Source organism: Cetorhinus maximus, chromosome 20 (assembly GCF_964194155.1).
Source record: "Cetorhinus maximus chromosome 20, sCetMax3.hap1.1, whole genome shotgun sequence".
NCBI lineage: Eukaryota > Metazoa > Chordata > Chondrichthyes > Lamniformes > Cetorhinidae > Cetorhinus > Cetorhinus maximus.
This window is the reverse complement of record NC_135898.1, coordinates 65,728,571-65,745,079: the sequence shown is the minus strand read 5'-3', so window position 1 is coordinate 65,745,079 and position 16,509 is coordinate 65,728,571. Positions and strand designations below refer to the sequence as shown.

Below are 16,509 nucleotides of genomic sequence, written 5' to 3'. Positions count from 1 at the left end.
AGGGGAGAATCAATGCCATAGAGCTGTGGAGAGTTTTGAGTAAAGATAAGCAGAGTGTGATAGGAAGGGACTAAAAATTTAACAGTAATAGTGCAACAGTGAATAAGTTCAAATCAAGGTAAAAAGGTGAAACTAAAGGTGCTTTATCTGAGCCCATGAGGGATTCATAATGAGATAGATGAATTAATGGCACAAATAAAGATAAATGAGTTTGATCTAACAGCTATTACAAATAATTAGTTGCATGACCACCAAGGTTGGAAACTAATTATTCCAGGTTTCTTGATGTTTCGAAAAGCCAGACAAAATAGAAAGATAAAGGTGGGGGTGGGGGTTGCAAAGGGTGGGCAGATGGGCCCCAATAATAAAGGGTGACACAGGACAGCAGGGAGAAAGGATCTTGGCTCGGAAGAGCAGGAAGTAGAATTAGTATGGGTGAGCATAAAAAATAACAAGATTCCATAAATGATGGGGGAGTACTTATTAAGCCCCTAACAGTAGATGTAAAGTTAAGAATAGTGTTAATCAAGAAATAAGAGCTTGTAATGAAGGAAATGTAATAATCATGGAGAGTTTTAATCTTCACATACAGTTTGTAAGACAAGCTCATGGAACATACTTGGGTCAGTTTTCTGGAACAATCGAGGAAGAGGTTATTTTAGATTTTGTTTTATGTAATGAGGCAGGGTTAATTAGTAATCTCATAGTAAGGGATACCCTGTGAAGGAGTGGTTATATGATAGAATTTTGCATGGAGTTTGAGTGTGATGTACTTAAATCCAAAATTAGAGTGCTGAACTTAAATCAAGACAGTTACATAGGGGATGGGGGAGTTGGCTATGGTAGATTGGGAAATTAGATTAAAAGGTATAATGGTAGATGAACAATGGGAAACATTAAAATACTTCATAATTCTCAACAAATCTTTGACCAAGCTTTAAATCACCTCCCCTAATATCTTACGCGGTTTAGTGTCAAATTTTGTATTAATGCTCCTATGAAGCACCTTGGGACATTTTGCTGTGTTAATGCTGCTATATAAATGCAATTTGTTATTTTCATTGCCTGCCTGAGATCAGTAGCTGCATTCTGAGTTCCAGATAACAGGCAAATGAAATTTCAGTCAAAGAGAAAGAAGCGTACCTGAATAAACATTAGAACTCTCTCCAAGTTTTTTTTTATTATGGGCATCGCTGGCTAGGCAGCATTTATTGCCCATCCCTAATTGCCCTCGAGAAGGCAGTGATGAGCTGCTTTCTTGAACTGCTGCAGTCCATGTGGTGTGGGTACACCCACAGTGCTGTTAGGGAGCTCCAGGATTTTGACCCAGTGGCAGTTAAGTTACAATAAGTTACAATCAAAACATTTAGAGAGCAGCGGTTGGTGGCGGGGGGTGGGGAAAATCATTTAGAATAAGTCAGGTGAGGAATCATAAATGAGAGCTGGCATGACTTTGTTAAGGCCAAATCATTTCACTAACTGGACTTCAGTGGAATAAGGCAGTGCAATTGATGTTGTATGTATATACTTCCAAAAAGCGTCTGACAAAGAACCCCATATTAGGTTTGCTGGCAAAATTGAAAACCATGGGATGAAAGGGGCAGTAGCAGCATGGATACAAAATTATCTAAGGGATGAGAAACAGAATTGTAGTGAATATCTGTTTTTTAGACTGGAGGGAGGTATACAGTGGTCTTCCCTAGGATTCAGCACTAGGACCACTGCTGTTTTTGATATAGATTAATGACTTGGGCTTGGAGATATTGGGCACAATTTTGAAATTTGAAGTTGATACAATAAGTAATCAATAAGGAACATAGCAATGGATTTCAAGAGGGCAGAGAGACTGCTGGAATGGACTGCCACATGGCAGATGAAATTCTAAAAAGTTCAATGTGATAATGATAAAGAGGGTGCAAGAACAGAGAGACCTAGGTGGGGTTGTGCACAAATCTTTGAAGGTGAAACAACAGGTTAAAGAAGCAGTTAATAAAGTACATGGGATCCTGGGCTTTATAAGTCAAGGCATGGAGTACAAAAGCCAGGAGTTGTGTGTAGTCAATATAAATGGGACACTGTGCCCAATTTTGGGCATACTTTAAGGAGGACAAGGTCAAGATCATGCAGCAGCCTGCATTAAATAATTAGATCACAATTTAAGGTTTCCTTAAAATGCTAACTTCCTTCAAGTAGGAGTCACAAAATCTATCAGAAGCCACTATTTTCCCCAAAAGTGAAAAGTTTACTGAGTTTCTACAAATCAGTCAACTATTTTATTATGTTCACGTATAGCTCATTATAATTCTGAAGAAAATGGTGTAGTGCCAGAGGTTTGTTATTTATGTACCACTTTACAGCTGAGATTTATTAAGGTCACATTAGATATCTCCACTGAAGTGCAAGTAGTTGCAGCATGGCTATGAGATCATTGTCATTTCAACAAATTAAGAAAGCCTCCCTATGCCTCATAGGTAGGAAACTTCAATTTAAAAGATTCTGTGTCAATTCAAATATATCAAGAACTTTTCGTTTTTCATTATTCATTGGCATCACTGGCTAGGCCAGCATCTAATTTCCATCCTAATTGCCCTTGAGAAGGCGGTGGTGAGCTGCCTTCTTGAACCGCTGCATTACATGTGGCGCAGATACATCCACATTGCATTAGGGAGGGAGTTTCAGGATTTTGACCCAGCGACAGTGAAGGGACGGCAATATATTTCCAAGTCAGAGCAGTGGATGGCTTGGAGGGCAACTTCTAGGTGGTAGTGTTCCCATGTGTCTGTTGCCCTTGTCCTTCTAGATGGTAGTGGCTATGGGTTTGGAAGGTGCTGTCTAAGGAACCTTGGTGAATTCCTGCAGTGCATTTTGTAGATGGTACACACTGCTGCCACTGCTCGTCAGTGGTGGAGGGAGTGAATGTTTGTGGATGGGATCAAGCAGGCTGCTTTGTCCTGGATGGCGTCAAGCTTCTTGAGTGTTGTTAGAGCTGCACTCATCCAGACAAGGGGACAGTATTCCATCACACTCCTGACTTGCGCATTGTAGATGGTGGACAGGTTTTGGGTAATCAGGAGGGGAGTTACTCACCGCAGGATTCCTAACCTTTGACCTGCTCTTGTAGCCATGGTATTTATATGGCTAGTCCAGTTCAGTTTCTGGTCAATGATTGTTGACCAGGATGTTGACAGTAGGGGATTCAGTGATGGTAATGACATTGAATGTCAAGAATGTCAGATTCTCTCTTGTTGGAGATGGTCATCACCTGGCATTCGTGTGTTGTATATGTTACTTGTCACTTCTCAGCCCAAGCCTGGATTTTGTCCAGGTCTTGCTGCATTTGGACATGGACTGCATCAGTATCTGAGGAGTTGCAAATAAAGCTGATGACTGCATAATGTTTTGCACTAACAACTCCACTTCTGACCTTATGATGGTTGGAAGGTCATTGATGAAGCATTTGAAGATGGTTGAGCCTAGGACACCACCCTGAGGAACTCCTGCGGCAAGTTCTGGGGCACAATATTGCTGGAATATTGTCAGGGCCCTTAGCCTTTGCACTATCCAGTGCCATCAGCCGTTTCTCAATGTCACATGGACTGAATCGAATTGGCTGAAGACTGGCATCTGTGACGCTGGAGACCTCCGGAGGAGGCCAAGATGGATCAGCCACTCGACACCTCTGATGATTCTTGCAAATGCTCCAGCCTTACCTTTTGTACTATGTGCTGGGCTCCCCCATCATTGAGGATGGGGCTATTTGTGGAGCCTCCTCCTCCAGTGAGTTGTTTAATTGTTCACCACCATTCACGACTGGATGTGGCAGGACTACAGTGCTTAGATCTGATCTGTTGGGTGTGGAATCGCTTAGCTCTGATTATCACTTGCTGCTTATGCGGTTTGGCATGCAAGTAGTCCTGTGCTGTCGCTTCACCGGGTTGACACCTCATTTTTAGGTGTGCCTGGTGCTGCTCCTGGCATGCCCTCCTGCACTCTTCATTGAACCAGGGCTGATCCCCTGGCTTGGTGGTAATGCTAGAGTGGCCATGCTGGGCCATGAGGTTACAGATTGTGAGTGAGTACAATTCTGCTGCTGCTGATGGCCCAAAGTGCCCCATGGTTTCGCAATCTTGAGTTGTTAGATCTGTTTGAAATATTGTTGGAGTATGATGTTGGCAACTTGTCTGCCAACTTAGAAAAGCTAACCAACAGCTTCAAAGAGGTTGACAACTCAAAAAAAACTGGAGCCACCTGAATAAAAGCTTATGACACTGCTTCAAAGTGACAGTAAAAGTGAATTGTATTAGACATTAGTACTTGTATTAGTGTTTTAGAATCATATTCTTCAATTCAACGTGTTTCTGTGAAAAAAACTGAAATCCAATGACCTCGCGCAGGACCTATAAAGAAAGTACTTACAATAGTAAAGCATGAGTCATGAACTTGTCATGGTCTAACACTCAATCAACTCAATATTCCACAGCTCTTTTATAGGGACAAAAAGATTAAAATACACAAACATGTGACTTTCGCAGAGATGATTTAGAACTTTTTTTTTTAAAAAGGGGGAATGTGTATCATGCAAAATTAATTTCAAGGAGGAAACTGACATGCACCTCAGGAAATTTTGATTATTTTACACTTCTTTGGTTTCTTTTTCAACCTTTGGGCACCCTTTTTAACATGTTTCTTATTGCCATCACAGTGAACCTCTCCTCCATCTTTGGTCACAATGCAAAAGGTGAGCAGACCACACAGTAAGGGTCCACAAAGAGCAACTTAAACAGATAATCTGTTTTTATTGGTGATGTGTGTGGAAGGAATCTTGGCCAACATATCAGTAGAACTGCCTCATCTGTTTTGAATAATTTCATAGGATTTTTCATGTCAACCTGAGCAGGTAAAATGGGGCCTCAGCTTCACATCTCAATTGAAAGACAGTATCTCTAACAATAAATTGATTTTTAAGTCCTGAGGATAGGTTTAAACCCAAAAACATTTCACTCAAGATGAGAGCACAACCAAAATTATAAATGTGAACTAAGCAAGCATGTTAGCAAGTTTCCCTTTTCTATAGTTTAATTCTGTAAATGCAATGGGTCAAATCTTCCAGTCTCCAGATCATCAGAGGCTGGACATATGACGCATGTTGGGACTCCGTGGAAGTCCTGGCACGCAGACCTACAAGGGAATTGCCAGGAAGCTTCAACTTCTGAAGGGCAATTCCTCTGATCCTAGGACCCTCTGTGAGAAAGTCAGAGAGACTTCAGACAGTTCCACTGTACTTACCTGCATAGTTACCCAGGAAACATTAGACAGATTAAAACCTAGTTTAACGCCTGGGTAACTCCACAACCAACCCCCAATTACCCTCTTGGCCACCCCAGAACCAACAGCTCCCCACGATACCAACCTCCCAAATCCCCGGCCAACCCAACTACCCTCTCAACAACCCAACTACCCTCCCAACCCGGCCAACCCTCCCGACCATCTCTGACTACCCTCCCTTCCTAACCCAACTATCCATTGACAGCCCCCCCCCCCACCCCCAACCACCCAACTACCCTCCTGACCTGACCACCCCCAACTACCCTCCCGACCACCCCCCACCCACCTGCCCCTAACCACCTTAACCCCTACCCACCTCACTATTCACCCACTCACCCACCATTTACTGACTAACATTCAAATTGGACCTTTAAACTTAGCATATGGAAACTAGTGTTATAAAAAGGGAGTGTCCTGTCTTTTTCTGACTCTACTGCGCTCCAAAGAAGTTCCATGAAGGACACTGCGCTGCACACATCTGTGAAAGCTGGGTTCAGAAAACCCCAGTAGAAATATGCAGCAGCATCAAGTCAGGGGAGTTTTTGAGTGCAGCAGGAATCTATTGACCACTGTCACCCCTCGGAAGATCTGGGCCCATATTGTGAGTTTAAGTAGTTTGCCTATTTACAAGAGTTCAGGAGTATTTTAAGCTGTAACATTCTCAAGTATTTTACCATAATAGGATGTTATATAAAGGAAAAGTTCTAATTTTTTTTCAGTCAATGATTAAGTGTGAGAGAAACATAAATAATAAATATATTCTGAGATGTACCCTGGTTCTGCCTTATGATAGACCAGGGGTAAAAGTTCAGTGACTTCCACATCAGATTTCGCTCGTGCCAACCTTCTCACCGACTGATTGCAACCAGTGGCATCCCTCAAATACCACCAACCTCACAGAAGGTGAATTCTGCTCCATCAGAGCTCACTTCTCCATTTTTATTGAGATAAAGATCTTAGAACTCATGACACACCAGGGCTTGAATCTAGAACTGTCCTAATTGTGTCGCTCAATATGCACATAATGGTGCACCTAACTCTCTGTACCAAAAAGAAGTTCAGATATTTTAATTATTTTTCTTTTAGTGGAAAACACATGGGCATATCAATTCTATGTAGCAAGATCTGCAATGTAATTTTAAGACAACGCCCTCTTGTTCTGGACTCCCCAAGAGAATAACTAGTTTCTTTGCATCTGACATTTGCCCTTTTGTCAGTTTAAATCTGGCAATTAGATCTCTTAGTTTTTGAAACTCATGGGAGTACAAGCCAAATTTATGCAACCTGTCCTCTTAATTTAATCCTTTAAATCCAGTTATCATTCTGGATTTATGCTGTACTCTCTCCAAGGCCAATATATCCTTCATAAACTGTGCTGCCTAAAACCAAATGCAATATTGCAAATGGGGTCTAACCAATGTTCTGCAGTCAAACTTAATCGTGGTGTCATTAGGTATGTACACATATTTTGAATAATCTATCATGGAGCAGGAACTCTAGATGATTTGCTTCTGTTTCCAGACCAAGGGAACTCTGAGGCCAATTGTGACATCCCACTTCCAACAAATAAATCTTGTTATATGAAATTTTTATAGAAAAGTTAAAAGGGAAATTACAGGATTGTTTAACATAAAACAAGAGTGCACCTAAGCAGTTTTCAATGCCTTTAGAAAATGCGCATAGAATTACAACTCAACCACCATCTATGTGCTGTTGAATATTTTCCTTCATGTTGCGCAGGTATCGTATTCAGTGCAGCTTGGGATGAAGAAAGTAGCACAGATGGAAGGATAATAAATCTCACTGGGATATCTGAACTGATGTACGACATTGCAGGATTACTAATTAACATAAACTATTAATGTTTACAATCTTTATTATTTTACCCAAAATAGTTTGTATGCTAGACTTGTGGTTTTATCCCAGAAGTGCTTGTATAAATTTTCTAGACAATGTTGTGTGTTCATAATCTCTTGGAGAAAGAAAATTATTTCCCGACAACTTTTCCGATCCATATAGGCTCAATGTATATCTCTTCATACGAAAAGTTCTGCTGTTTAAAAAAAAAGTGTCTATAGCACCTCAGAAACTATACTGCAACCTCCTTAAAAAAACTAAGATCAAGTAAAATAGAATTATGGGGAATTATCCCCCAGTTTGGTGTGCAAGCAGACAGTGGGGTTTGTAGGAAGATTGTAAAGTATCCCCTCAATGAAATTTACAGTACAGAATGGGTCATTCAGCCCATCAAGCCGATACTGCTGCCGATAGTCCAACTGGAGGTATCTATTTAACCACACTTCCTTGCTCATCCCATATACTCTTACTTTTCAAATACTTAGCCAATTTCCCTTTACATGTTCTTAGTCAACATATATTAAAGATAGCCATTTGCTTCATTAAAAATACAGCCCTACAATTCTCTGAGCTCACAATAAATAATTGGATAAGCATTCAATTCCACTTGTTTAGTTCAGGTTGCATTAAGATATATTCTGGTAACAAACCATGTGGATTACTAAGTAATTTGGATAATATGACAATAGTGTTTCAAAATCCATCATCTAGGAGTAGAGCATTTGATTAAAAAGTCTTAACAATATACATGAACATACATGAATATACATGAACAATACAGTCCTCCAGTCACATTACACAGATTTGAAATGAGCAGAAAAACTGAAAAACATAGCAGTCCTGAATAATTTAAGTTGAAAGGGAAAATACATTTTCCCTTCTTTATTTCAAGGATTTAATTTAGTTGTAAATCTTCACTGCACCAGTTTAATGTTAACTGTGTGCAAGAGCATTTTACATTCAGACTGACCTAATGCACACAATGGATGCTGTTTACATCTTGTTAGTATGTATGGTTAACGACAGTGTAGTCTCCCCTTAACTGATTTAAAACTACATTTATTATTACTTCCTAGCGTTGAACTGGACTTCAAGCAACAGGAGGACAAGTTTCAGCCTGTTATGAGAAAACTACATCCTACTGAAGAAACTCAGGTTTCAACCCTGCCTTACTCACAAGAATTCTGTTCATCTGCCTACCAAAAGCAAAAACCTAGCAAGACTGAATCAAAAAAGCATGGGAAATGGAAACTGTGGTTTCTTTAAGTAAACCTATTAAAAGCTTCTAAATGTCAATTCAATTCATTTGAAGTGACCCCTTTTTGACTGGTTTTAGAGTTGAGCTGAATACTCAATACTCAAAGAGTTTAAAATCAGCCAGCAAGTCATTATATGCACAAGGCAGCATTCAGTTCAAATGATCCATTTCAAAAGATTTTTGTTCTAATAAGTAACTACCATGCAGGGGCATGAAATAGCGCACATTTTTTTCTTATTTACAGGTCACAGGCAAAGAGTATAGTAATAATTTAAATTGATGTATTCAAACATTTGTATTAATCCTCCAAATGCTATGATTTGGCCTGTTAATGTCGAGCTGTCGTTTCACACTGTGCTAATAAGCAAGATATTCTGATGCCTTCATCCATTAAATAATACAGCAAAGAAATAGAGAAAGTTGTACTTTTATAGGGTTTTTCATTTTTATGTTTAATTCAGGAACCTTAAGTCAAGAGCATGAAATTAACATTGTCAAGCACATTACAGATTAGGGAGGAAAAAGCACAATTCTTCAAATAGGCACGTCCGATGAGAAATGTCAGTGATGCTTGTCATAAGGTTTTTACTTGCCAAGTGATAACCCTGTAAATCTGCTTATAAAATAGAATATTTAACTTTAAAACCACACAATGCTTTCCAAAATCTGCATTATGTACGATTTATATGAAAAATCTGAACTATACCTAAATGCACAGTGATACATCTTTAATCATTTCCAGTTGATAGCTCTGAGTACAGGGTATATTTTTCCCCATGAGGAAAATTTTAATCCACTGGTACTTGAAAACTATGTTGATTGGAAATATCGATCGCAATTGTATGTATTTTGTTTTTCCAAGAGGAAAGGGAGAGAGGAATTATTAATGGCTACCATAAAAACTGTTTTTAAAAATGTGTGCATTATGTAAAGTACATTATAGGAAGCTGCATAAAAATGTAAAAGATGATGATTTGATTGCACAGCATTAAAGAGTTTCATTGCTCTAAATTATAAAACTAAATGCTGCGAATAAACCTTCACAGAACACATAAAACAGCATTTGTTATATGTACACATTAGAGTTCACAAGTACTTTGCACTACAAAAATACTTCATTTTCTTGTAAAAGTTTAAAGAGTCACTTGAAGTCAAATATTAAGCTAAAGTAATGAAACAAGCATATATCGAACAATATATATATGAAATTGTTTAACTGTAAACACGAATCAAATAAATCACTATTTCGTATTTGGTGTAATCTTGCTGGGAAATTATTTTAACATTTCTCTTTGTAAACTATTACAATAAATGCAACTAATTTTACATAAACTTCAATATTGCTTTAATTTGTAAATCAAGTTTAAGTTGTGCTTGAAGCCAACATATTTTATTTTATAATATTATGTTTGGAGCATTGGAATTTATAAAAATCATAGCTTATCATTATTCCATTGAGAACATAAGTACATGTCAAATGATTATTTTGGAACTCAAAATTATGCTTTACATTGTAGGAAACCAAAGGTTTGAATTAAACACACATTGAAAACAAGGGTCTACCTTCAGGTTTTTGCCATTCTCCCTCAAAAATCTGTAATTAATTTTAAACTACTTTCTATTTCCACATTTTTCTATATTAATCTCTAAATAGCTTTAATTTTTGAGCTATTGTAATATTTAGCTGATTACATTTTTTTAAAAGCTGTACAATCACCATTTGGAGTATGACATCTCATACTGCTGCAATACTGAAAGCTCTTACTTTGCGCATACAAATGGGGGAGCAGGATTTCCTGTTTGCCATTTATAGCAAAATTAGAGGAATCTTCTGCCATGATAAGGGGCCAGATCCAAAAAAGTAACCGAATGCATTTTCTATTGCTCTCTCCTAAGAAACAGGCTGCCTACATACATTTATCCATTAAAAAGTGCTTTCAAATCATGGGCCATAATTTTTCAGTTGGCGGGCGGGCGGGCTCGGTGGGAGTGGGCAGTCGCGGAACCGAATGCCGCTGCGCCATCATTTTACACATGTGCGAAAGAGTGCTTCAATCTCCCTGAGGCACAGAGCTGCCAGAGAGAGATTCAAGGGCTTTTGAAATTATTAAATAAATGGAGTCAAAATTTAATTAAACATGTCCCCTCATGTGACTGTGTCACATGAGATGGGACATGTTTTGATGTTTTGGAAAAATAATTTATTTAATTAATAAAAGCGTTAGGAAACCTCATCCCACTCGTGGATGAGGTTTCCTAAAAAAACGTAAAGGCCACTTTGCCTTTATGCCTGCCCACCAACCTTAAGATTAGACAGGCAGTGTTAACAATAACATTAGTTTCTTCCTTAATGGCCTTAATAGGCTGTTTACATATCAGTGGGTGCGCAGCCAACTCGGGCGCACGCCCGCCAAACAAAACATCGCAACAGCGCGATGATGTCAGGGCGCACACCCAATGTCATCGCACGTTATTTACGTGTCAGGCCCACCCCCGCACACCGACTGAAAAATCCTACCCATTCATCCATTTTGATTTTGATTTGTGTAGCATTTCAAGAATTTGTAAAAGGGATGGAATTTTTCTCTAAATGACTGGGAAATTTGTAAAGGAAAGGGATGTATTACAAAATGCTACTTAAAAAATGCCTGACTCAATGCCCATTACAGATCTCATGACCTTGATTTCTCTTTTACCACCTATTTTGCTTCTAAGATTTTGGAATCTTTGGTCCTTCCATATTGCAATCTCTCTGCATCTCACAACCTGTCCTCCCCCACCTTGTCCCACTCCCCGTGCCTTGCCCACACAACCCAGTCTTCTTTCAGCAGCAAGCAGATACTGAAGGGAGAAGGAGACCATGAAAAAGAGCATGCTGAAATATAAAGGAGAAATAAAACTGACCAAAAAAGTACAAACATAACCAGAAGAGAAATTAATTCTGGGAGGAAGGGCAGGTAATATTGAGACAGCCTTTGAGGATAGAAAGGTTTAAGCGGACAGGAGAACATATGACAGAGTTCAGAAGAATAGGCTGCAAGAAATAGCTCTCCTGTACAAGCACTTGGCAATAGTCGGTTTTATTGCAGATAGTTACATAATTGTACTTTCACGGATAAAATATTGAAGATAAGTGTCAAATTGTGTTTTCTTGTGACACACATGTTATTTTTCCTTTCAATTACCAACTAATTTTTTATATATTGTTTCATGCCAAGATCATTAAATAGTTTGTATCATGTTGCTATAGTCATTCTCTGGATTTCTTGCTCCATGGATGTTTAAATAATGATCAGATTAGGTGCAATGTTTCATTATCTGTTCTGAACAAGACAGGAGACCTACATAGAAAAAATATGTGGTTTTGGAAGGACAACTTTTGATGTTTGAAGGATTAAAAGCATACTTTGACTCAAAATAGTAGTGCTCATAGGCCTGGAATATTGAACCAGGAAGCTTCTTTAAAAATTAGATGATTTGGTGGGTCCTCCGTGGAATTATATTTAGTGTAAAGTATGCAAATAATTCATCTGCCATCAAAAGTCTTCGTCAAAATTCAAAATTTAGGACACAATTATATTTTTGATTTTGAGTTAACTAGACAGTTGAAATTTCCATATTCAACAAAATACATTGTTTTTCACATAATTATTGCCAAGTTATATTGCTGCAGGGTATCACAAACAGACTTAAACATAAGTGTGCCCAATTTAATGTTCATTCTCAGAAAATGCTCTGGGATGGGATGGAGGGGAGAGAAAACTACTATATTAGAACAAAATAATTAAGAAGTTCTGTATACGCTTACATTACCTGCACTAATCCTATATGAGGACAGATATGGAAGATATCAAGACAGATATAAAGGCTCTATTACAATTGTTGTGATACAACAGTTGGTAAAGGCTGAGCTGTTTCAATCCCAGAGGGAAACTTAAACAACTGTCATGACCTATATTTTCAATTGCAACGTTTGAGATGCAGCTCTGAATTCAGGAACAAAACCACTAAGCCTCAGGACTTTTTTTGAAATATAAAACTCAATTAAACATTTATTAATTTAGCAACAAATTTACACACATACACAGGTCTACAAATTACTACCATAATAACTTTTAAACAAATCCCCAAATTAATCACTCCCAGATAAATCTTCAAGGCAACACTAACCCATAGACTTTAAACAGATACCAGGCAAAGCACGTGACCTTACGAATTCAAAATGAGTTCTCTTGCAATTTGGTTCCTTTCCACAGTTGTTGGTTTACAGGCTGGTTAGATCTTGCACGCCTCTGCCCTGCACACACAAAACTCCTTTTTGTTTATACCTAGCTTTCTCTTTGAATGTATATTTTCCATTGTTCTGCTAGGTTTTTTAAATTTACCTCTCCTAACAATAATCCTTTCTTTCCACCAATTTTATTAGTAAGCTGAAAAAGAGGAGCACAGTTAACGTTTCAAGTCCGCATGACTCTTCAACAGAGTCATGCGGACTTGAAACGTTAACTGTGTTCCTCTCCGCAGATGCTGCCAGACCTGCTGAGTTTTTCCAGGTATTTTTGTTTTTGTTTTGGATTTCCAGCATCCGCAGTTTTTTGCTTTTGTTAAAAAAAAAGACATTGCTTGGTGTCTTCTAGTTAGGTGCAAGATTTTACCCATTCTTTTGAATGGTTTATTCAATAAATGCAAACTGACTTTACCTTTTAACTTACGTTTATCTAATTAACATCTCAAACTATATACATCAAAGCACCCAGACTAGCTGGCTTTAATCCAATTAAGACACACACAGAGACACACGCCCTACTACAAGTCCAATTTAAAAATAATTTCCAATGACATTATGCACATTAATATCTCTTCATGGCACAATAAAATGCAAATTCCAATGGATGTCACAGAGCAGGAGAGCAAGTTCTATCAGCATCTCAGATTCCACTGCAACCAGTCAAACTTTTAACCAACTACTATGGCTTTTTTATTGTTTTAATAATCAGCTAACTTAACTGTCACCATTCCTTTTAATAAATGGAGAACTTCTGAGGTACAGTTCATGGATAGTAAGAGGTCTGGAGTGTGTGATTTCTAATTTTTACCATGTTTCTGTTCTGAAGTTGCATCAATAAAGGATCAGTATCCATAGGCCAAACAATATAATTATCATTTCCTAACAAAAAAAAGCTGTCACCAATTTCTGAATAGATGGGTTACTACCTGATTAGTCACAATAATCTTTTCTTCCACTCACTAGACATGAGTCACAGGTTGGAACCTGTAGCACTAGTCTGGGGACTCTGACAAGCTTCTAACCCATATAATACAGGAGAAACACCATAGGGGTCATGCCAGGAGACACAATCTTAAAATTAGAGCCATTAAGGAGCAAAATCAGGATGCACCCTTTCGTATAAATGGTAGTAGAAATTTGCAACTCCCCCACTCCCCTTCCAACAACACCTCAAAGACAGCAGATGCTGAGACATTTGTAGACTGAGATAAATCTATTTTTGTTAGGTAAAGCTACGAAGAGATATAGAGCAAAGGCAGGAAAGTAAAGTTGATATGCTAATCAGCCATGATCTAACTGAATGGTGGAGCAGGCCAGAGAGGGTGAATGGCTTACTCTTGTTGCTTAAAAAAATATGCAATGTTATTTAAGACAACGGATCCACAATCCATAGAATTGTGATTTGTCTAAAACTTCAAGTCAGTTTTTACCAAGCCAACTTCTTTGCTATCAATGCACCACCGATACAAAAACTAATTCTGTTACTTGAAGATGCAGATTACATGGAAATATGACACAACATCACAAAAATACCTAATCACCTTTCACTAACTTCCACGGAAATGTACAATGAAAATTCATATTAAAAAATGCTTAATTTACCTAATTAAATTACAGAAAAATATTATTGTAGAATTTAATTCTGTACTTCTACATAACTAGCATACAAGTGTTTATTGGTATTTGAAACTCTAAATATAGAAAAGAACTCAGCCAAACATAGGATGAAATTTTAATTTAAAAAGTACATCAAATAAAGATGTTGAAAATACACTGCATGAAAATGGAACATAGAAATCTCTCTTTCAACTGAGGATACATACAATTAGTTTCTGGCTTTTCAACTCAAAAATCCTCCCCAAGAGCAGTGGTGCCAATTGTTTACATTTCAGCAGTGAAAATCACCCAAACAGCTCAATAGAAAATTAAACCTAATTATGCAACTAGCAATTTCCCAGGTTTGATCTCGAATTTATGCTGAATTAGCTAATCTCAACTAAAGTTGCCATGTGACATTACAGAGTTGTGGAACAATGTAGGAGCTAAAAAAACAACTAGGACTTTTCTCCTGATCAATTTTCAGTAATCCTTCCTGGCAAGTACATGTCTGTGGATATCTGTTGACTATATATTTGGGCTCAGCAGTGAGAAACCCAAGTATGTCAAAAAGATTCTTGTCACTCAAGGTCCGCCTCAGGCAATGAACATTTAGATGTTTAGGTATCAGCCCAAGCAAGTAATTACAAGTGGAGAGATGAAAAAACTAAAACAGTTGCAGGATAATTACTTTTAAATAAACTCCTAATATCAAGTGGCCCCTTAAGTTTATGCTCTATCTTTTTACATAAGGTTAAATAAATAAACCAACTGTTCAAGTTAATAATGAGAATTCAACATTCTGAAATGGACTTGTGTGCATGAAAGCTGTTCAGTTGATGGAAATAAAACTCGCATTTCACAGCCACACTTACATCACAGATGCATAAGAAAAATAATTTAAAATTAGAATTTTATTGATTTGCATTCTCAGTTTTCAATTAATTTTGTTTTGTGGGAAAATAAACCAGATTTAGTAAAATCCACCTTACAACTATGGTACATTTTTGTTTGATATCTTCAGCACTTTGAAATCTGCAAAGGATCTTGTTACACTTTATTGCTGGATGTTTTAATTACTGCATAATGTCTCAATTTCATCTAGATTTAAACAATATTCATGGTATGACACACAAGAATCAAGATCAAGTCTAGTCTATAGTGTTTAGTAAGGTGGCATTAGAGCTTGGAGTATTGATCCATGGCAAGGTGACATAAGTTAGACCCCATTTTGTCCTGACTTGTGTAAAATTTGATTTGTCATTATCTACCTTTAGGGTCTTTGGATTTTGACATGCATGTACTTCCTATTTTTTTCTATTATATTGAAGTTAAATGTCCAATGAAAATTAATTCATGCAATTGCTATCATGGCGATTAAGGTGAGTTGGAGGTAGATGCCTTTATAAGAATACACACACAGTACAATTTATTATTGTTAAGGCAGAACTAAATTTAATCTTGCCTGTCCCTTTAAAGCTAAAGGGAGCAATGGAAATAAAAATCAGGAGATGTAAGATGGGCTGCCAATTTACTATTATTCCTTTTAAACTACCTCACAAAGTCAAAATTACTGCCAAAATGTTCAACTGTGATGAATAAGCACATGCAAAAGTTAATAAAAAGGCTAATTTCAGGCAGCCTTTAACTAAACCCATGATGTGCCTAATTGCTTTTTCCTTTGTGTACAAAGTGATTGCTACAACTTACATGTAGATTCTACCTATGTAATTCTGACAGAGGACAAGCTGTTCAACCCAACCAGTCAGTGGTATTGTATATCCCTCCCTACAGGCAGTTGTCATAATTCTATGTGCCTGCCCTGTTCTCATATTCTTTTATTCCCCTTACCTTCAACCACCTATCTGATCTATTCCTAAATGCTGATGTGATCTGTTGCAATCACCAACTCTGATAGTAAGTTCCACAGACTTGCAACCCTCTGTCTATAAAAGTTTCTCATATTCTCAATCCTAAATTTCTTACATTTATAGTAATATTTCTATGTTCCTCTGTTTGAGGCTCCCTAATGAGAAATTGAAAGTCTGTTTCTATCTGCTCATAATTAAAGCAGCTCCATCAATTCACCCCATAATCTGCTCATTCTAAAACAGCTGTTCTTCTGATATTTGTTTTTCCTCATACCAGACAGCATCCTAGTAAAGCTGCACTGTACATTTTTCTA

At 37.7% G+C, this 16,509-nt stretch overlaps 2 protein-coding genes across 4 annotated transcripts in view; one reads left to right on the top strand and one right to left on the bottom strand.

Moving 5' to 3' along the window:
- The window catches only part of insyn2a (inhibitory synaptic factor 2A), a 55,384-nt gene extending 45,693 nt beyond the window's left edge, over positions 1–9,691 (top strand). Inside the window, 1 exon segment of the mRNA XM_078564877.1 lies at positions 8,259–9,691. Within this exon segment, the coding sequence (XP_078421003.1) occupies positions 8,259–8,448 (190 nt within the window). The 3' untranslated portion in view covers positions 8,449–9,691.
- The window catches only part of dock1 (dedicator of cytokinesis 1), a 667,847-nt gene that overhangs the window by 390,006 nt on the left and 261,332 nt on the right, over positions 1–16,509 (bottom strand). The gene's annotated exons all lie outside the window — the stretch shown is intronic.